Source organism: Drosophila busckii, chromosome 2R (assembly GCF_011750605.1).
Source record: "Drosophila busckii strain San Diego stock center, stock number 13000-0081.31 chromosome 2R, ASM1175060v1, whole genome shotgun sequence".
NCBI lineage: Eukaryota > Metazoa > Arthropoda > Insecta > Diptera > Drosophilidae > Drosophila > Drosophila busckii.
The window spans coordinates 824,881-845,894 of NC_046605.1; the positions used below are offsets into that span (position 1 = coordinate 824,881).

A 21,014-nucleotide genomic window follows, 5' to 3' on the forward strand; every position below is an offset into this window, starting at 1 on the left:
TATATGAACATAAAAGTGTGTCTTTTACTTTCACTACAATTAAGTAAACATTATTAGGTTTTGTTTTGATTTGTTGTAGTTCTTAGCTTTTGTATAAGTAGAGTCGTTATACATTTTTTGTTTTTGTGTTTTTTAAAAAGCATGTATACAATTATGATACTTGTAAATAGTACATTATTTAGCCTCAGTGTGTGTGTGTGTGTGTGTGTGTGTGTGTGTGTATGTATATATATAAATTGATTTATAAGCTAGATTTAATGCTGCACATGATTTTCACGTTTCGTTTTAAAGTTTGTGTTTCTTTGTGTTTTTATATATTTCATTAAAGCTGAAACCCACGCATTTAGTATTTTCATTTTAGTATTTTCAAGCCTATATCTAGAGTTGTACGACTTACGATCGAAATTTACTGCTTTATACTAACAACAGCTACATTTACCATATATATATAATTTTACTTATTTTTGTTTAATACATTTATTGTCACGTTTTGCTTGCAAAATCAGTATATGTGTATGCTTGTATTTAGTTTTAGATTACTCAAAGCAAACCATCAAATGCTAAGTATCAGCAAGTTTTTCTTGTCTTGTTTAGTATTGTCTATAATTGTTTACTAATTGCTAAGTTTTGCATACACAGTTTAACACTCAATATGTTAGTTTATAACTTTTACGGCGTTTGGTTTTCAATTTTTGTTTTTTTTTCATTTACGGCGGCAAAACATTTATGTTTTTATTTATTGTCCACAATTACGTTTTGTTTTTGATATTTAGACACGATTGATATAGTATATGTATGTATATAATTTTTGTTATAGTTTGCAAATACTTTCAAATTGTTTTGTTTGCATAGAAATCTCTTGGTAAAAAAATTGACAAATAAATTCGGCAAATTGACACATGATTATGTTGCCCAGATATCATTCACTATATATATGTCGATATACTGACTGCTCTGTTGTACAAATACTTTGTACTTTGTGCAAATTGTTTTCAGGATATGCGGTTTAATTCTCAACTGATTGGAGGAATCGGGGAGGGGCCATCTACTTGCGCTCCTCGCTGTCGTAGAAGTCAATGCCCATGGGCTTGCCATTGTGGTAATTGAAGGGTTTGCGTTTACGCATGGGCGGTGCTGCATGCTTCGAGAGTATATCCGGTCCGCCAGGATGCATGTCGTACTTTTGCAGCGGCTCCTCGCTGGCCGGACGCGTATGCTTCTGTATCTGCTCGTGTATCCAGGGCACGTACTTGATGACGTTTGCATAGACGCCGGGCAGCTTGGGATGCGCACACATAATGCCCCAGGACACAATGCCGCCCACAAACCAACGATCCTTTTCGCCCGGATACGGACACAGCAGCGGTCCACCCGAGTCGCCCTAAGAATGACCAAAATTGCAGCTAAAGTCGAGCAGTGTATAAAACACTACGCACCTGACACGCATCCTTGCCGCCGTCATCGTAGCCCGCGCACACCATTCCCTCGGATACGGTAAGATTGTCCAGCCATTCATCGCACTGGCTGCGAGTTATGATGGGCACCTGCACCTCGTTCACTATATGCTCATAGGTGGACTTGGCTGTAAGTGGGTTAAGCTTGAATGAAAATGCTGTAAATTGAGTGCTCTGCACACTTACGATCCTTATCCTCGCGCTTGCCCCAACCTATGACAGTGCAGAGCTGCTCCGGACGCAGATTCTTGACGCTGGGCGGCGGCAGACAAACAGGCAGCAGATGCTCATGGAAAGTAACGCGCGTGGCCAGCTGCAAAAAGATTCCAATTTAAGCAGTAGAGCTAAAGTAGAAGCGGGAGCACTCACCTGGAAGAGCGCAATGTCATTGTCATGGGCTATGGCCATGTTGTACTGCGGATGCGGTATGACTGTCTTCACCTTGACCTTCTGACCCGTGTAAGTAAACGAATTGCGACGCGTTACGCCCAACTGAATGGTCCAATCCTCCAGATCTATAACCGTATGACTGCAAGAAGCAAGAAATTATGAGAGAGAGAACTATGGCAACTTAGCTGTTGCTCCACTTACTTGCCCACGCAGTGCGAGGCGGTCAGCACCCACTGATCCGAGATGAGCACGCCGGCGCAATAGAAGATCTTCTCGGGTCCACCCAAAATGGCAGCCAAGAAGGGCCAGTTGCCTGGCTTGGCCTGCGAGCCGCCTATAATGCGTCTGGAGGGCTTGTGCCGGCCACGCTTCACCTTGCCACACTCGTAATTGATGCAGGTCAGCTCTGCTATGGGGTAATCCTCTGTCTGCCGGCAATTGCCAAACTCCTGCATCAGCGTCGAGCGCCGCTTGGCATACAGCTTCCATATATCGGTCGATACATTCACCGAGGCCATCAGCGAGCGATGCGTGCGCTGGGTTAAGACGCTCGTGCCGTTGACAGCGGAGTAGCCAAGTATGGAGCAGACAGCACTGGGCGAAACAGCTCGATCCCAGTTCTTCACGCACGCCGGTATCCACTGGCGCTGGCTCATGCGATAAACCTCCAGCACGCCGCTGCCCACATCGCCATTGCGATCGCTTAGACGCACTGCAGCCAGAACATAACATTTAGTTTGACTTACGCTTACAATTTACAATACTTACGGCAATTGCGCTCATCCTGCGCATAGGGGCAATCTATGTAGCCATCGCAGATCTGCTTGATGCTGACGCAGCGTTCGTCCCCGCAGTACACCTGACCCTCTTGGCAGCGCTCGCATTCGCTTTCATCCGACTGATCCGCACAGTCCAGATGTCCATCGCACACGTACTCCTTGGGCAGGCAGCGATTCTTGTCGCATTGAAAGCCATCGCACTTGGGATCCGCTGAGGAAATCATTACCTCGCGCACTTCGTCCAGTCCCACGCAGTCCTCGGCGCTGGAGAAGTCCTTGAAGAGTTTGCAGTTCAAATACTCCGGCAGGCTCAGCCCGAACACGTCAAAGAAGAAGCCACAACGACGCATTGTCTCCGTGCAGAGCGTTTTGCAAGGCGGCACCGTGGCGCTAATCATAAGAGATTAAGTTTAGTTGAGCACAGCCGATAGCACAAGACTCTGTAGACTCACCCATTCATGCCGCACTTGGGCACAAAGAGCGTGCAAAGAAACAGCGAGACGAGTTCATAGCATCTGACATCCACCAAAGCCTCATACGAGTCCAAATCCTGCGAAAACAAACGTCAATATTTATGCGTTCTATAAAAATTGAAGCGCGCTTTACCACTTGCGTTTCCAGCTGACCAAAGTGTCCAATGTAGTTGGGGAACACTGTATAGTTGTAGGGAATCTGCGGTCCCTGGCAGAACTTGACAATGATGGGCAGACAGGTGCCCGGCGCGGGATTCTTGCCAAAGCTGGAGGGCTCCTCCACATGTATGGTGTTGATAATTGTCTTGTTGACAAACTTGATGGTCGGATACGCATTAAAGTAGGCGGCAAGGCCACCGGCAATGGCCAGCAGAGCAAACGCATTGATCAGAATTTGAAACAGACGAAACTTTAGGCGGCCATTGGTGATGTACGGATTGGAGCTCTTGCGACGATTGATTATCTAAGTGCATGGAAGTTAAGTAATGTTTCAGTTAGAGGCTGCATATTGGGCTTACCTGATGCTGCAAGGACATGGTGTGCGGTGTGCCATTCTGGAAGCGCACAATCGTCTGCAGGCTGCTGGGCGTGGCATTCTTGGTGAGCGGCGGCAATGTCTGCGGCGGCTCCAGCTCCTCTATGGGCTCAACGGGCAGACCCTGACGGCAAACGATGGGCGCGGGCGCTGTTAAGGGTAAAACAAGCAAGCATTAAACAAAAGAATAGAAACTGTTTAAATAATAATAAATTGCAATGTACCAAAGATTTAATAATGCATTTGCATATGGCTGCATAATTTATATATAGAAATTTCAGCAGCCCTGCTTGTGAACAGCTCAAGCTACGATCGTCAACTGAGCTCAGTGTGACTGTCGCTCATTCACAGCGACGCTCTCAACAGTGAATGCTGGCGTTGGCGTTAGCTGAGAGCGGCTGAGCTTAGAAAGTGAGAGAGACAGCAAAGATGGCGGCAGCCATTGAGTGGAGAGTAGTAAATTGAGTACACTGAGGTGAGTTGAGTTCAGTTCACGCTCACAGCTGAACTAATTAATAAATGCATTGAACGTTGAAAAAGTTTACAACTTTATTTATTTAACATTTGTTTGAATTTCGATCTAATATATCGTTTGATACTAAGCTTTGAAATATCAATGTAGATTACTAATCTTTATGGTTTAAGCATTAATATGAAAACTATATAAATTTATAGATTAATATTTAATTGGATTGTGGAAACACTTACCGCTGCAGAGGCGCTTGGCGGACAGAGCTGGGAGGAGCGGCGCCTCCATGAGCTTGGTGTTGTAGCCGGGACTGGAGGTGAGGCTGAAGCTGTCGCTGGATATAGTCGAGTCCTGGCGAAAGTTCAGTTTGCCGCGGGCCGGCGTTGTGGGAGCGAAACGGCCGTGGGCCACGCCGGGCGCGTTGGTTTTGCGCGCCGACTGCGCTGCCGCCAGCAGCGGCGTCTCCATGAGCTTGGAGTTGTAGCCGGGACTGGAGCTGATGGAGTAGCTGTCGCTGGAGAGCGTCGAGTCCTGGCGCTGCTGCAGCTTGGGGTAGACAATGGGCGGCGGCTTGTTGCGCTGCAGCTTGTTGCGCACAGTGAGCGGCGTCGGTTGTGGAGCGTGCACGCGTGGCGTCTGCTCCAGCTCGAGGCACTCAAAGGAGCTGAGCTGACGCGGCGGCGCTTCGGGCGCGCGTCGCTGCTGCTGACCGCCCAGGCTGAGCGAGACGGAAGTGCTGGACATGCTGCTGGAGCCACTGCCGGCGGACGAGGTGGAGGCTGAGGCAGAGACGCTGCTGCTGCTGCCAATGCCAACGCCGCTCTCGCTGGAGTTCGAGCTGTGGCACTTGGGCGGCGGCGGCGGCAGCTTGCGCGCCGGTACCGCTGGCAACTTGTTGTTGTTGTTGTAGTTGCTGCTGCTGCTGTTGGCATACAGAATGTTGTTGTTGTTGTTCTGGTTGTTGAGCTTGTGCATAACAGCGAGCGGTGAGTCCACTAGCGGCTTCTCGTCCAGCGAGGATTGCGTGTCGACGGAGCTGAAGCGACTGCGAAAGTCAACGCTGGTGGAGCTGGAGGCAAAGCGCTCGCTATGCACGGATGAGCCATAGGCAGAGTCCACAGTGCTGCTGGAGGAGCGCTGCGCACGCTTGGCCACCAATCTGGCCACTTTCACTGGCGTGGAGGTCAAGGACTCGTCGAACACCGAGTTCTCCAGACTCATGCGATCATCATCCGATATGCCATCCGCATCGTTGGCTGCCAAATCCACCAAGAGCGCTGTCTGTGCCACGTTGCCCACATTGCACTCCAGCGATGAGTCTCTGTTCACATTTGTTGTTGTTGTTGTTGTTGCTGGTTGTGGATAAACAAACACCGAGCTGACGCTCATGTTCGCATTGCCGCGCATCAGACGTCTGGGTATGGGCGGCGGTGGGGGCGTGACAGGCGTATCCACGCGCATTAGCTGCTGCTGCGGCTTCACAGGCAGTGACTTGCCATATTTCGCATCCGCCATGTTTACCTGCCATAAAGCAAAAGCGCATGTTTGACTAAGCTTAGCGTGGAGGATACAGCAGAGGGGCAAAGGAATTTGTTGCAAATGCTTATTGACAGTCTGCACTGAGTGCAGAGCTTAGCATTGGCTTGGGGCACACACACACAACTTGCAACATCATCGTGCGCATCATCGATGGCAGCAAATGGCAACAAATTTGCACTGACGCAGCAACTTTGCGGCGCCACAGATTTATTTTGACTTACAACGGGTACAGTAGACACTCAATACAAGCAACACAGACAGTAATGAGTAGACCTCAGAATTTTCATATTTTTCCATTCTTCATTCAATGAAATGAACTTTGGCTTTGTTGAAATTTGAATATTTTTGATTAGGATATTCGAATTTCAATAAAACCAAAGTTAATTTCATTGAACAGAACAGGCATCAATCGAATTCCGAGGTGTGAAGAATAAAAGTGTAAAATGTTTTGATTGCAATTCAAAGTCATAGTAAGAATATAAAAGTTGATTTTGCAATGCGGAACTTTTCCGATTGCTGCCTAGTCTGACGTCTTGGCAGCATATCAGATGGAAAATTGGCAAGTCCTCAGTCGACTTTAATGTTTTTTACAATGTTTACTTTATAGCAGTGAGTGAATAGATCTTGAAGTTGGCACTTTGTACTCACCAGCAGTTCATTAGCCGTTGGTGGCAGCTGTTGCGGCTGCATTACCTTTTGTTTGTCCTCCAGCATGGGATAATAGTGTGAGGAGTGTCGTCTCACAATGCTGCTGGCATTATTGCCCTGACTATTGTTGCTGGGCAGTGGCAGCAAGGTGACCGATTTGCATTGCTCCTGCTGCTTGTCGTAAAAATCCAGCAGCGAGTTCAAGGGCAGCGCCAAGCTAGCGGCTCGCTCTGAGCTGCAAACGATTTATAGTTAAAAATAAAATAAAATATAGCAATTGAAGCTTACCGCGTGCGATTGCATTGTGGCTCCAAAAATTGTTTATTCATATCGAGTGCGTTCATGTTTTAATCAGCGGCATTAAGCGGCCAAATCGAAGCTGTGCTGCAAGTAAAAAGAGAAGCAGCGAGATAAGCAAAAGCAGTTAACAAAAACTTTGCTGTGCATGCTGCGCATAACAAATTCAAACACACGCACACACATACACATGAGTATATGAATAAAAATCAATTATGCAATACACTGACGCAGCTTTGTGTGTAACAATAGAGAAAGAGCGAGAGAGTGAGAGCGCGAGGGACTGGCACACAATTTGGCCTTTTTGTCTCTAATGGATTTGCCATTAGCCAGAACAGACAATGACATTTGACCTCACACTATGCTTATGGCTAATATTTGTGGCCTTTGTTAGCAGTCGCAGCTTAACTTTAAGCTTAAACTTTAACTTGCAAGTAATAAATAGCTAAGCTAACTTTGTTTGTTGCTAACTATTGCCAAGCACTATTATTATGCTTAGTTCATTATAGCAATATTGACACACACACACACATGTATATACAAAGAGTGGGAGGCATAGATAGGCGTAAGTAGCTCTGCTTTGTTGTCAGCCACTGTCATATTGCCCAATATTCATTTGTTTACACTTTGCCCCAGCCTCAAAGCGTTCAGCAAACAGCACAAATATCTCACTCTCCCTGTCTCTCTCTCTCTCTGTGTGTGTGTGTGTGTAAAAACTGTGTCAGCAGCTGGGCATTAAAGCTGTCAGCATATAATACACAATATTGTGATGGCTCCATTTGCCTGCCCCTTGCCCCTGTGCTGTCGCTTTCGCTGCTGCTGGCGCTGCTGCTTTTAGTCCTTGTTCGCATTGTTGGCTTTCAGTACATAATAATTGCACGATTTATGACTTACGCCACGCATTGATTGAGTTACAGCTGAAAACTCAAGTCAATATCAGAATTTCGTCTTCAGTCGAAGCTGTAATTAATTTTCAGCTTTTCATACGTATGCGTATTTCCTTTAGCTGCAGCTGTCAGAGCGAGATAGATGCAACAGGTGCACACACACACACACACAGGCACACATGCATGCATAACTCTTGACTTCCAATTAAGGCTCAAAGTCAACGCTCAACTTGTTAATGTGTCAAGGACAATAATTGGCACTAATAGCATTCAATCAACTCTGACAATTGCACATGTCTCTCAATTAAGTTCGGTCGGTCGCTCTCTCTCTCACTCTCACTCTCTTGTGCTCTTGTCTTTGTAGTTTACAATTTAGCAGGAAATTGCAATCAGTGCTTTAGTTGGAAATTAGTTTCGTGTGTGTGTGTGTGTGTGTGTGCTCTAAGCTGATTGGCATGTGTAGTAAATTTGATTTCAAATGTTGTCAAACGTGGCGCACAAAATTGCAATGCATGCAAAATTCATAGCATACTTATGTGGGCACACAAACTTTTGAACTCTAGAGAATTCTATGGAATTTCATAGTTCGTTATGTCGTTAGCTGTGTGGTCGCCTCTAATTGATATAGCTAGGCAACTTAAACTTTTGACCCCCCAAGCTGACAAGCTGCCTGACAGTTGCTCGCTCGCAACTATTTGCAATTGAAAAATGAGTGAGAAAAATTCAAGCGCGCTGCAAAGTATGCAGCAAATTTATTTACAAGCTCATTATGCATTGTGCGCTGGCACTTATTTGTTTATTTATTTAACTGCTGTGTTGTGTTTAGCAGCAGCAGCAGCGGAATGTGAATTGTATGCAGCCCGCATTTGCACATAACTTTGCTGATTAAGTTGGAAATTCCATTTGCCATTTGCTACAAGCACTCGAGCGCTTTCTATTTGTTTGCTTGTGTGTGTGTGTAATTTACTGTATTAACTTTGTGCAAATATTTTTGCAAATAGCAATTTGTGGCACGACGGCAACTAGACGCATACTTGATATTATTTACTCAGGCAATTGAAGCGCTTTGTTTGCCTTGGAATTTAAACCTTTCGGCTGAGTTCAACGCTGAGCTTTGCATATTTGATTTTATTTGATTTGATTGCTGCTGCTGTGTTCTGCGATTGCGACGAGACATTAGTACAATGAACTGTATCGAGTTTATCAGCGAGTCTAATGGATATTAAGTTGAGTAGTGAGTGCGCTTAAAGCTTTAAAACTTTGGCGCTATTGTAAGCCTTTGCATCATTAAAATTCTCGCATGAGCTGGAGGCTGCTTTTGGGGTTATGCAAGCTCTGGCCAATTACGTGTATTGCCTTTGGCTTGGGCACGCTTGCCTAATTTGTCCTGGCAGCATCCTGGGCCGCCTCAGCTGGACATTGGGCCAGGGTCAAGCAATCAGCAGTGACATGGGTTGCGATTTCAATGGACATGTGTCCTAATAATCTTGAACCCATATGCTACCCCCCTCTCGCTCTCGCTCTCTACGCTTTGCAGTTCACACTGTTTGTGTAAAAAGAAATGCAAATTGTCGGACTAGAAATATCTAGACTTGGCAAATATTTAGCTCTAGCTGCTTGTGGTCCTTGGTCCGTGCTTCTTGGAATTTTCATTACACGCCGGTGTCAGTTACCAAATGGCAGCTGCTGCTGCTACAACAGCAACAACAACGACGGCGACGAGCCAAAGGCAAATAAATAACAGTAAAAAGTATGCGAAAGTAAAAAACTGAACGAGCTGCAAGCAAATCATGAAAAATTTCAGCTCAGCTATGCGTAAAATATGTATGTATCTCACTTTTATATATATTCAACATTTTTTTGCAGCTTTCTCTCTCTCGCTTTGCCCGCTTGCTGCTTGTTTGCTCAACTTTCTGTTTGAGGTCTAAGCATAATTTGAAATTTATGTGGTATAGTCGCCGCTCCCGCTCCCGCACGCTCCTTGCCCGCTTTGGATTCTCTTTTCACTTTGTGCTGACCATAAATTATGTGTGCGCATTTAATTAGTTTTTGTGGAAAGTTACGTTACCTGCCAGCGAAGTTAGCGATATATATATTCCCGTAGGAAGCAGCGCATGTTGCTATAGGAGCCTTAAATATCTAAAGATATAAATCGTCAAGTTGTTTGCATTGAAGCATCAAAAGCTACATAATATGCTTAGTCCCAGAGATTCAAACAGCGCAAAGCAAAGCTGCTCGGCAATTGTTGCTTTCAACACACGCACACACACACACACAGACAAGGGCACGCCCATACAATTAACAAACAAAATATTAGCGCAAAGCAAAAGCAAATCACAAAAGGCAACAACAACAACAACAACAACAGCAGCAATGTTCAAAGTATTGTACGTAATTGTGCAATCAGCAATGCCTTTTGCCAAGCGACAGTAATGTGATTGTATATTAAGCACACACATGCGTGTGCGTGTGCGTGTGCGTGTGCCTGTGTGTGTGTCTATGTTTATTTGCATGCGTATTTGTAGAGCGCCAATGAAATTTCTAGCTAAAGCCAAAGGCAAATTGTTCAAAATTGCTCAAAAACCTAAAAGGTTGAGTTGCCTATCTCGCTCTCTCTCTCTCTCTCTCTCTTACTTTGCATGTGTGCGTGTGTGTGTGTGTGTGTGTAAGCGACCCTTGCATTTGCTTAGCATTATGGGTATTGTATGCTAAATTGAATGTTGTCTACACATCCGCTGGTTGATTTGAAATAAAATACTCTGCAATTGAAGAGAAAAGCGTGTGTATGGGTTTGAAGTCCTGCTTAGCTGTGACACAAACCACGATCAGCTTGCCCTAACAGCGACAAACAAAACTCCAACAGGCGAGCAATCAGTTAGGATCAATTTGAAACAACTTATTGATAAGTGATAGTTGAGAATTAATTGTTGCTAGCAATAATAATAGCAATAAGTTGTTTCAAATTGATGCTAACTTATTGCACGCCTGTTTGAGTTTTGTTATATTTTTATTATAGCAATTGAAGGTTTGCATAGGTTTGAAGTCTTGCTAAGCCGGGACGCACGCCACGATCAGTGAGTTGTGTTGCTAGCAACATGTTGCTGGCAGCAGAGGTGAGTTTCTGTACTATCACTAATCAACAAGTTGCTTCAAATTGATCATAACGCGCCTGCTGATTTATTTCCTTCTTAAGCAAAGGCATCTAACTAACGTTTGTATTTAGATTTAATAGCTTAGCCCAAGCTATGTTTTAATTAGTTTGCGTGTAAGTAACTGCCTGTCGAGCATAACTTGCGTCTGGCAATTTGAAATACCGTTTTCATTTTCATTTAACATTCAATAGGCGTGTCAATGAGTGACAATCATTGTCAACTGCCAGCAAGCAGCTCAATCTGCAGCAGCAGCAGCAGCAGCCGCTGTATGTTTATTTATTGGGTAGGGGGTGGGGGGAACTGACGCACTTTCATTTCGATTCATTTCCTGTAAGCTGGCGATGTTTGCTAAATGATGTCCTGAGCCTGGACTGCCACTCAGCTGTCATGTTTGATTTTTTCGCACACACACACACACGCATACATGTGTAGATAGTGTAAATGGTTTGTCAATGTTGCCAAGTTTGCTTGCAGGATATGCAGGCAAATAGTGTGCGCTTGCTTAAATCCGCAAGGATTCTGCATTGTCATGTTCTATTTGCATTGCGTATGTGTGTGTGTGTCTCTCTCTCCCTCTCTTTTTTATTTGGTGAAACAATTTTCCTGGAAATTATGCAGCAAAGCTGCGTTGAGCTGACTGACAGACTAAAGCTTTTTGCTGCCTGGCCAAGCAATCTAACTGTATAGTATGTATATATGTGTGTCAAGATGTGCTGATAGCTGTCGCCTCGCTGGCTGCTCGTCATCAGTTTACAAGGCTCAGTCAGGATGCAGATACGTTTGGAAAAACATGCGCGCAACTTTTGTGCACTCAAGCGTTGACAAGTCCGAGGCGCCTCCGCCCCGACCGCACGCCACGCGCTACACGGCAACAAAAAGAAGCAACTAAATTCATTTTGAAGCGATTCAATGGCTAACTTGGAAATTAACAAAGTAAGCTCAGCTGCAGCTTCAGTTCAAGTTGAGTTAACGAATTTCGTTCTGAACAAACTCAAAATTGTGTAGCTTTATCTTTTATATAATACCAAACGCTGATTGACTAACTTGCATTTTAATTTCAGTTGCTGTCTAAACACAGTTGAGCAATCGGCAGGACTTCAACTTCACTTGTTGGCCAATTGATTTATTGCAGTGTAGTCTGACTTGCCTCTCTCTCATTCTCCCTCTCTCTCTGTCATTTATCAGCTGTACGCTCTGGACATGTAGCTAAGCTTGTGTTACATTCGCCACATTCCAATTTCAATTTCTGTCGCTGTCTCGACGTTTCTTTGTTGCTCTTGCTGTGGCTGTGGCTGTGGCTGTGGCTTTTGTTTTGTTTGCTCGGACAACTGTTTTAACGGAAATTGATTTTTGTACTTGAACGCTTTTGCCCGTTGCTGTAACACGGCGCGTATGAGCAATGTGCATGAGCATGAGCATGAGCATTTATTTAAGTTATATGCGCGAACTTGGCTCATAAATTGCGACGCTGTCAATTGCATTGCATTCATTTGCACCTCGGGCTTTTAATTAGATTTCAATTTGAGTGCGAGCGCTGCTCAAATCGCATTTCAATTTACGATTTGCCATTGAGGCAGACTTATGTGCCGCAGGCAACTGTGGCAAGTGCGATAGCAGACAGACGACACGCACAGCCAGTAAGAGAGAGAGAGGGAGAGAGCGAAGAGTGGCAGCGGGCAGCGCGAGGCAGAGACAGTGTGGCACGTTTCTGAAGCTGGCTTGTGGCAGTTGTAAGGCTCTGTTGATGCTTGCGTCAAGGACACACAAGTTTGTGCAGCTTTCAAGAGCAACCAACCAACCAACCAACCAACCCACCCAAGCAGCCAACCAGCCAACCACTCTAGTTGAACTTAAAATCCGTGTGGCTTGCAACCGAATGAAATTTCTATTGCTGCTGTTGTTGTTGCTGCCCAGTGCGCAATTTACTGGCATTAAATTGTCTTGTTATTGTCCCATTGTCCGTGCATGTGCAAGTGCTGCTCTCTCGCTCGCACTCGCTCTCAATGCGTAGCTGCTGTCTTTATAAACGTGCGCGTTGTCCTTGGCTGCCCTTTCATTAAAATCAAATCAAAAGCATTTGCCTAAAATTAATTAAATAAACAGCAACAAAATGAACGCGCAAAACTGTCGCAGACAGTTGCCAAGCGCAACAATTTACTATGAAATTGCTAATGACTAAACTAAGTAATTATTATTGTGCTTTATATGTTCAAAGCACACACACACACATGTGCATACTACAAGTCATTTAATTGTTTCTTATGAACAAGAGTAGCTACAATTTCAATTGAATTCTATAAATTTTAATTGCCAAAGTCACAAGTCTAGACCAGTTAGCCTTAAAGCTCTCAAACCCAAGCGTAGCAGCCTTAGAGAGGATCAGAAAGTTGTAAATTGTAGTAGAGCACTAAGTGCTAAGCAATTCTTAAATCAACTCTACACTAAGTTTTTGCTTGCCTAGACATTGAGTTAAAACATTTAAACTACCAATTATAGCTTATTTAAACTCAACAATTAAGCTGCGCTAGCTAAAGTGCAACTACGCTACACTATGTGCAATTAAATTGCATACAGTTTTATATTTAGTACTCAACCAAACACTTCGCTTGCACTTTCACTTGAATTTCAGTTGCGAAAACAAGCCGGACACCAATTTTTAGCCTTTTTAAACACGCGTTTGGTAGTTGCAAAAATTGTGTAAATTGCATGCCCTGCAGCGACTGTCTGGCTATAGCAACAGACATTGTAAATTGGTTTTGCAATTTTGCGCGCAACTGCTGTTAATTAGTGTGTCCAAAAAAAAAGAAAACATTATGCAAAATTGTAAAATTTGTTTAAGAATTGATTGGGGCTACAGACAGAGAGAGAGAGAGAGAGAGAGCGAAAAAAAAACAACAAAACCCTTGTGTATATTGTGTGCGTATTTTGTTTTTGTGGCACAGCATAACAATCGATTTTCGGCTTGGGTACATTATGTAGCCGTGTGCCAGGCTCTGTATAACTGTATAAATGTGTGTGCCTGTGTGTGTGTGTGTGTGTGCTTTTGGCTGTCAGGCTGGCTGGCTGACGGCGGCCTAAATGCCAAATTGAGTTTTGCTTGGGTCTCCAGGTTTCAGGTCCAGGCACAAGTTGATAAAACTTGCGTCCGTTGAACGCTCAACGTGGCGTATAAGTGTTTTTTCTTGTAAGTCACACACACACATACGCATGCAAAGCTGTGTGCTGTGTGTATCTGTACACTGTTTGTTTGCCACTTCAACTCTGTTCAGGGTTCACCAGCTTCTGTGTTGTCTTTCTCTCTTTGCCTACGGCTGCTGCTGGGCTCTGTGTATCTCTCACTGTGTGTGTGTGTGCGCTGGGGCTTAGCATTTGTTGTTGTCTAAGTCAAATAATGCGCCAACACATCATTTCACACTTAAATGCTGTAAAAACTAAGCATACGCACATCACAGGGAAATTCAAATGAAATGCGTACAAAAACAAAAATTGTTGTGTTGCCTACTTCTGAGCGCTAACAGGCTTATCGCAAACAAATTCAATTTTGTATGCGGATTAGCCTCGATGCCAGTCTGTCAATTCTTGAGTATGCGGAAAATTCCTCAAAAATTCATTGATTAGCAAGAAATTCAGATTTTCAGACAGACAAATAAATATATTAAGTATACGACACATGTACATAGTACATATTGGATTTTCGTCAAAAGAATGCCAGCAACAGCAGCAGGCAGTAATTTCTTAAATGCTAAGCTTAGAATTCAATTCATTTATTATGTCTCCAGCAAATTTATTGTTCTTGCTACTTACATATCTCAATTGCGGCTCGTTTGCTAGGGCGGTTGTCGTTTCGTATTCTACTTGTTATTGTTGCTGTTCCTCTCGTTGTTGCTGTTGTTGTTGTTGTTATTGTTGCTTGTTTGTTGACTGGCAGCATCAATCTTTGTTCTGTAACAGCTTTTGGCATTTTACACTTGCGACGCTCTGTGTTCTCTGTGGCTTCGTTTACTGTTTCTATTTCTATTTCTCTCGCTCTCAATCCACTTACTGTTTGCCAGTCGCGCCGTAGGCCAAATACACCTTCAAATAGCAGCTTGTTGTTCTTGTTGTTGTTGTTTTTGTTGTTGCGGTTTTATTTTATATTTATTTCGTGCCTTGCTTACAAAATTGTTGCCGCACTTCCAAAAATATGAAGCGCACAATATATTTTTAGTTGATGTGCACACACAGACAAACACACGCATGTGTGTGTATATGTATTTTTCTTGATATTTTAAGTATCCTGTTTGCGCTTTGCGGGCTTCTGGCTGCTGTTGCTGCTGCTGCTGCTGTTTGTTTTTCGCTTTGTATGCCAAAGTTAATTACATTTTTTATTGTCAGTGTCAGAGTTTTGATTAAACGTTGCAATTTTCCATTACAAAACGGTGCAAATAACCAGGTGCAAATTTTCTTAATTGTAGGCTTAAAATATTAATTTATTGTCAAACACACACACGCTCACTTTCAAATTCACATGCACAATTATTTTCGCTTTATAGTAATTATTGTCTTTGAAATGTCTTAATGTCTCTTTTTTTATTTGCTCTCGCTTGCTCCTATAGTTAGGCATATTTGTCTGTGCTATTGTTGTTGTTGCTGCTGCTGCTGCTGCTGCTACTGCTGCTACTGTTGGTGGTAGGTAGCAATGCACATGCCGCACTCGTAGCACGTGCTATTTGGCCACGACATCAGTCTACGACAACCGCCTACGCACTGCGAACGCTTCGGAGTCATTTCAATTTACAACTTTACGCTTCGGTTGAGCGTAGTAAAACTAAATGCCAAATCGATAGGCGGCAGTTATCGCCCGCAGGCGCGTGTATCGCTTTTAAATGCGCGCACACACAAAAGTAAGCACAAAGTGCAGCAGACAATAATAAATTATAATAAATAATATATAACAATAATAAAATATTATCAAAGTTGTTACTATGTTGCTTGTGCTTAAATTAATGAATGAAACTTGTGTAGCATCAACGTTTTATTAAAACGCTTTGCTGAGTTGTCATTTATCGATAACTGTCTGTTGCCATTCCCTAAGCGTGGTGAATTTGCCAGCTAGCTTGTTAGCTTTGAATTTGAATTCAAGCGCGCTCTTTTGCAAGTTCTCTTACTTTTCTTGCGACGCTCTTAAGCAACAAAAGTGAAAGTAAGAGCTGCGTTTACTTTTCAAGCAAATTAAATAAAAAACATTTTAATTACGTTGCTGTTGCGCTATGCTCTTATGTTGAGTTTGCTTGCTGTACGTTCTTTCATATAAAAAAGGCTGTGTTTGCAATTAGCCATTGTTGATTTTATTTATTGCGAGCGCAATGCTGCTGCATTGTCCTTGCACTTGGCAGTTTAACACTATGAACGTGTGTGCTTGTGTGTGTGTGTGCGAGAGGAAACAAAAACAAAAGCCAAACTGCTGACAATGGCAATAGCAACAAGGATGTGTGCAGCGAGCATGGGAAGCTGGGTTGAGCGCCAACAAGGAAGTCATAAATTTACCCAATGGTTAACAGGTGCATTTGAAATCTGTGTGCGTGTGTGTGTGTGTGTGTGTGTGTGGGAAATCCTTTAGCCATTAAGCTAGCTGACAATTTAAAAGCAAACGCTGCACAACTTACTGCGCTTTAGAAATATTTGTTGAACTTTAAGTTTTTCCTGTTTTATGCGCGTGTTGCGGCTCTTGAGGCGTTGCACTTGAAAATGAAATGAAAATGCCAACGCAGAGCAGCAGCTAAACATTGTCGCTGATTTTATTTTTTCGCTGCTTCTGCTTCAAGTGTTGCTTTTAGCGCAGGACAACTCATGAAAATTCCATCAAGTTGAGCTCCCATGCAGATTTGTGAGTCAGCGGAAATTCTACGACCCCTTGGCAACTTTCCCTTCCCCCCTCGTGCTACCCGCACCCTTTTGGTTGAGCGCACAGCTCACAGTTTGTAAAAAAGCTAGTCCTGGGCTTTTGTTCAATATTCAGCGCTTGTCCTGTTGACTGCCGCTGCCTGTTGCGTGTCTCTCTCTCTCTCTCTCTCACTCACCCACTGTGTTTGCTGTTTGAATGACTGTGTGTGGTTTTTATTTTTTGGAGCACTGTAGCGTTAATAAGTGCAGTTTAGCTGGAAAATTCCACAACTGGCAACTGGCAGGCTACAGATTTTTAAATGTGCAGACAACATGAACACAACAAGAGTTGCAAATTAAATTAGTTTGATTGTGAAAAGAGCAGCTAATGAAGTAATCAACGCTTTTATTCTCTCAGCTTGCTGTTAATATTAAAACTATAGTAACTGTCCTTGCTGTATTCAAATGCTGTTCAACTAATATTTTCCGAGATTTTCCAGCGCAGCGCCAAAGCAGTTAATCGGCTTTAATTTAATTAGTTGAATGTCATTGATGGACTCAAAGGCAAAAAGGACTTGTCGCTAAGCTCAAGCGGTTCCTTCTCAGTCTTTTGTGTGTGTGTGTGAGTACGCAATATGTACTATGGGTTAGTTGGCACTTTTCTTAGCTGTGGAACTATAGTAAAGTGCAATTATATTCTTCAGACCTATAGCTATAACCAATGCAACGAATTTAATTAAGGAATATAAAAGTTTGGTTAGAATTAGGAGTAATCTTTAAGAATAGAAAGTAGGAATAGATAGGGCATACCGCAAATACAAGGATTTAATCACAATTAAGTGAGCTTATAGAAAGTTGGGCCATTAGACGATTTTTTAAATACTGTCAGCAAAAATTTCAAAAATGCCTATAGTACAATGGAAAGAAGCAGAGCAACAAAGCAAGTAGCACTTGTTGGCACTTTCATTACACTATGCACACACACACATACAAACATAAGTATGCGTGAGTGCGGGACAGAGCGAGAGAGTGAGAGAGAGACAAACAATAAATGGCCGCATGCTTCATGGCAAATTGTCAGGTGATAAGCTTTGATAAAGTGCTCAACGGGCACAAAAGTTAAGCTCACATACCAACACACACACACATAAACTGCGTACCAAACAAAACGCAGACATGAACATTAATTCAACTTGCTTTCTCTCTCTCTCTCCCTCTTTGTTTAGTTGTGGCAACTTTTCGCAGGTCAAGTTTTCATTTCAATATGAGCAAATTTTTGTGGACAGGTAAAACTTAAAAGACAGTTCCAAATATTGCAGCCTATGCGTGAGCCTCATGCATACATATGTATGTATGTATGTGTGTGTGTTTTTATGAAAAGTGTTATTGTTTGAGTTTGAACTTTGGCTCTTGTTTGTCGTCCATGTGCCTGCCTGTGTGTGTGTGTGTGTGTGTGCTTTGGACCAAAGCTGATGACAGGCCCAAACAATATAATAAAATTTAATGCGCTCATATTTCATGGACTAACATAGGCGCACACACTCACGCACGCACACACAAGTCAAATAAATCATAAGCGCAAATTTTATCGCTTTATTTTTGTGATTGAGATGCTGGCCTGACTGCATAAGATTTACATTAAATTATGGCATCACTGCGTAATAAAACGTTGTTTACAAATTAACGCTAACATTTGCCACACACCAGCAAATAAATCATTTTAAATGTGTTTTGATTTAAATTCTGTAAATTCAACAAATATTTGCGCGCGTGTTTATTCAACATACTGCAGCGATATACTCATCGATTTATTATCGAGCATGTAACGAGTAACTGCAAATACAAATTCAAAACAGTGTGACCCTTTTATGTCAAAAAGAAAATTGTTTTGATGTGTGTAATTTGCATGCCGCAAAAAATTAACAAATTTATAGCAAATAGAGCGCAATGGATGAAATACGCAGCAGCTTGGACAATATAATGGCCAGATTCAATGATAGTATTGTAAACTCGGCACCTAAACGACTCAGTTTCGACCGCCTCTCCATGTCTTTCAGCGAAGACAGTAGTACTATGACAGGTAAGAAGAAGAACTTTTTGCTTAAACGCCGCTTACTATAAACATTTTGTATTTGCGCAAAAAGTGCCGAAAAAACGTCGTCTGGAGGAGTACAATGAGAGTTCACTGTCAGCGAGTCTGAACGCCAGCAGCACATCGCTTAGCAACTCATTTAATGATCCCAATGGCCCCTGGGAATTGCGCAAACTTCGCGCCGAACTAATCGAGTCCAAGGCGGTTGTCGCTGAACTACAGGACAGACTCAAACATCAAGATAAGGAATACCGCAGCGAAATAGCACTGGAGGAAAGCAAAAGTGCAGCGTTGAAGCAACAATGCGACTTTACAAGCGCCAAAATGTTAGAGTTGGAGCGGCAGGTACAACTGCTGCGCAAACGCGAACATGCTGCCAGACAGGAAACAACCCAGGCAATTGCAGATCTGGCGGCACAAAAACTTAAGTACGAGGCAACGATTAGCCGTCTAAAGCAGCAGCAACAACAGGCGGAACAGGATGCAATCGAGCTGCAGAGTGCTTTGAGCAATGAGATAAGTGAATATAAACGTAGCAGCGAGCGCAGCGAATTAGAACTAGACGCCTGCCAGGGCGAGTTGGATCGCATACGCGAACGCTATGAGGACTGCAAGCAGCAGGCGGCAGATTTTGAGAAACTGTCACAGCGTTATGAGCTACAACAGCAACAACTGGAGACCAGCGAGGCGCGCATTAAAGAGCTCGAGTATCAAATTGCCAGCTACACTGACTGGGAGCAGGTGACCAAGCAAACACAGGCGCGTCTGCTCAGTCTGCCTGAATTGCAAACCGAGGTAACACGACTTAAGGCGCAAAACAAGCAGCTGCATACGCTTATAGGCAACAAACTGCTGCTGGAGGAGCAAGTGCATGACTACAAAACGCGTCTGCAACGCGAAGAAGGTGCACGCGCTGAAGCTGCCACGCTTCAAGTGAAGCTCACGCATGTGGAGCAAGAGCTGCGCGAATGGGTGCAGCTTGCTCAGGATCATTGCTTGCCCAATACGTTGGTCAGTCCGATGGCCTTGCGCACACGCATTGAGCAGCTGCTGCAGGCGGATATAGTGCGCGTGGCTGAACAAAGCAGCGCCAGCGCGGACGTTAAGCAGCTGCAGTCTGCGTTGCGTGAGCTGGAACAAAAGTGCAGCGTCTATCTGAAGAACATAGAGGACATGAATGTTGTGCTGAAGCGTCACAAAAGCTTCAGAGAGCGTCTGCAACGCAAGCTGCTGATCGTCTGCAAAGAGCGCGACTTTTACAAGCAGCTGCTGGACAACTTTGACAAGGATATGACCATGTCCAATGCTAGCAATGTGGACATGACGGTGGATATGCAGCTGCGCTATCGCAACGAAGTGCTGGAACGCACTGTGACTGGCTATAAGGAAATGTGTTCGACGCTAGAGCGTGAATTGCAGGCCATGCGCCAGCAGGAGCAACTGCAGGATCCATCGCCGTCCACTGAGTGCGGCTACGATAGCGTTAAACAGGAGCTGGATACACTGCGCATGGAGAACGAGCGTTTAACGCGTCGCAAGGAGGAGCTCGAGCTTGAGCTGGAGCATCGCTGTTTGCGTGGTGATTTCAACATGGGACAGTACAAAGTGCTGCATATAAAACAAAATCCTGCACAAGAAGCCTACGATATAAGCAAAAATATTGTGGAGAAACTGCAAGCGGAGGTAAGCCTGACACTTTGCTTGAAAACTAAAACTTTTATATGCTTTGCATAGATTGAACGACTGAAGCGCCGCAACAAGAAGTTGGAGGAGGACCAGGAGCAAACCCAAGACACCATCAGCGGCAGCACTGGCATGACAATGAACTTTAAGGAGCTAAATCAGATGCGTGCTGAACTGGAAACAGCGAATGGCAAAATGAAAAAGATGAAGGACTGCTTCAAGGCAGCTAGCAAGGAGTTCAGAGATGTTTGCTATATGCTGCTGGGCTATAGAATTGATCGCGTGGGCGCCAATTCGCATTATCGGTAAGGGTTATTAGCAGCTTAGCAAAGCTTTAACTAATTTCTGTCTTCTCACTCTTAGCATTTCAAGTATGTATGCTGAGAGTCCGGACGACTATTTATCCATCAGCGTTAACGAATCGAATTGCTTGGCTTTGCTGGAGTCGCCTTACTCAAAGACTTTAAAGCCCGCTATAGATCAACAGCTGGCCGCGAATAACTCATTCCCCGCATTCTTTTCTGCGCTTACGCTGGAGCTTTTCCAACGTGCCACAGTCACCATAACCTAACCGGTCCAACATGTAGCGTGCTCAATCAAATTTTAACTACTAGGAGTCTATCTTATTGAAATAAACACATAGATAAGAAATATATTTGAAATTTGTAACACTTACCACACAGCTTCCGGCGTAGATACACAACACTGCGGCGTACTTTAGAGGGCGCGCCTCGATATGTCAATGACAACGTTA

At 43.8% G+C, this 21,014-nt stretch overlaps 2 protein-coding genes across 2 annotated transcripts; one reads left to right on the forward strand and one right to left on the reverse strand.

Annotated features, from left to right (window-relative positions):
- Positions 1–861: 861 nt before the first annotated feature.
- LOC108597197 lies at positions 862–14,603 on the reverse strand. The gene is made up of 13 exons (XM_017983633.1): positions 14,428–14,603; positions 6,576–6,671; positions 6,288–6,522; positions 4,340–5,621; positions 3,615–3,781; positions 3,230–3,559; positions 3,076–3,173; positions 2,613–3,013; positions 2,046–2,556; positions 1,824–1,983; positions 1,641–1,767; positions 1,437–1,582; positions 862–1,381 (listed from the first exon to the last, which is right to left on the reverse strand). Exons 2-13 carry the CDS (start codon positions 6,629–6,631, stop codon positions 1,046–1,048), a joined length of 3,849 nt encoding a protein of 1,282 aa, XP_017839122.1. The 5' UTR covers positions 6,632–6,671; positions 14,428–14,603; the 3' UTR covers positions 862–1,045.
- A 3,772-nt stretch (positions 14,604–18,375) lies between these two features.
- LOC108597198 (mitotic spindle assembly checkpoint protein MAD1) lies at positions 18,376–20,917 on the forward strand. Its single transcript, XM_017983634.1, has 4 exons — positions 18,376–18,565; positions 18,630–20,260; positions 20,312–20,565; positions 20,624–20,917. The coding sequence occupies exons 1-4, from the start codon at positions 18,433–18,435 to the stop codon at positions 20,829–20,831; spliced, it is 2,226 nt and encodes a 741-aa protein (XP_017839123.1). The 5' UTR covers positions 18,376–18,432; the 3' UTR covers positions 20,832–20,917.
- The last annotated feature ends 97 nt before the right edge of the window (positions 20,918–21,014 follow it).

What these genes read in the sequence shown, in the direction of transcription:
- LOC108597197 (XM_017983633.1), bottom strand. Translation starts at nt 6,631, where the DNA reads ATGAACGCACTCGATATGAATAAACAATTTTTGGAGCCACAATGCAAT. An exon ending in CGCCAAGCGCCTCTGCAGCG is followed by an intron (nt 3,782 to 4,339) that starts GTAAGTGTTTCC and finishes TACCCTTAACAG; the next exon opens with CGCCCGCGCCCATCGTTTGC. An exon ending in CCATGTCCTTGCAGCATCAG is followed by an intron (nt 3,560 to 3,614) that starts GTAAGCCCAATA and finishes CCATGCACTTAG; the next exon opens with ATAATCAATCGTCGCAAGAG.
- LOC108597198 (XM_017983634.1), top strand. Translation starts at nt 18,433, where the DNA reads ATGGATGAAATACGCAGCAGCTTGGACAATATAATGGCCAGATTCAAT. An exon ending in AGACAGTAGTACTATGACAG is followed by an intron (nt 18,566 to 18,629) that starts GTAAGAAGAAGA and finishes TTGCGCAAAAAG; the next exon opens with TGCCGAAAAAACGTCGTCTG. An exon ending in GGCGCCAATTCGCATTATCG is followed by an intron (nt 20,566 to 20,623) that starts GTAAGGGTTATT and finishes TCTCACTCTTAG; the next exon opens with CATTTCAAGTATGTATGCTG.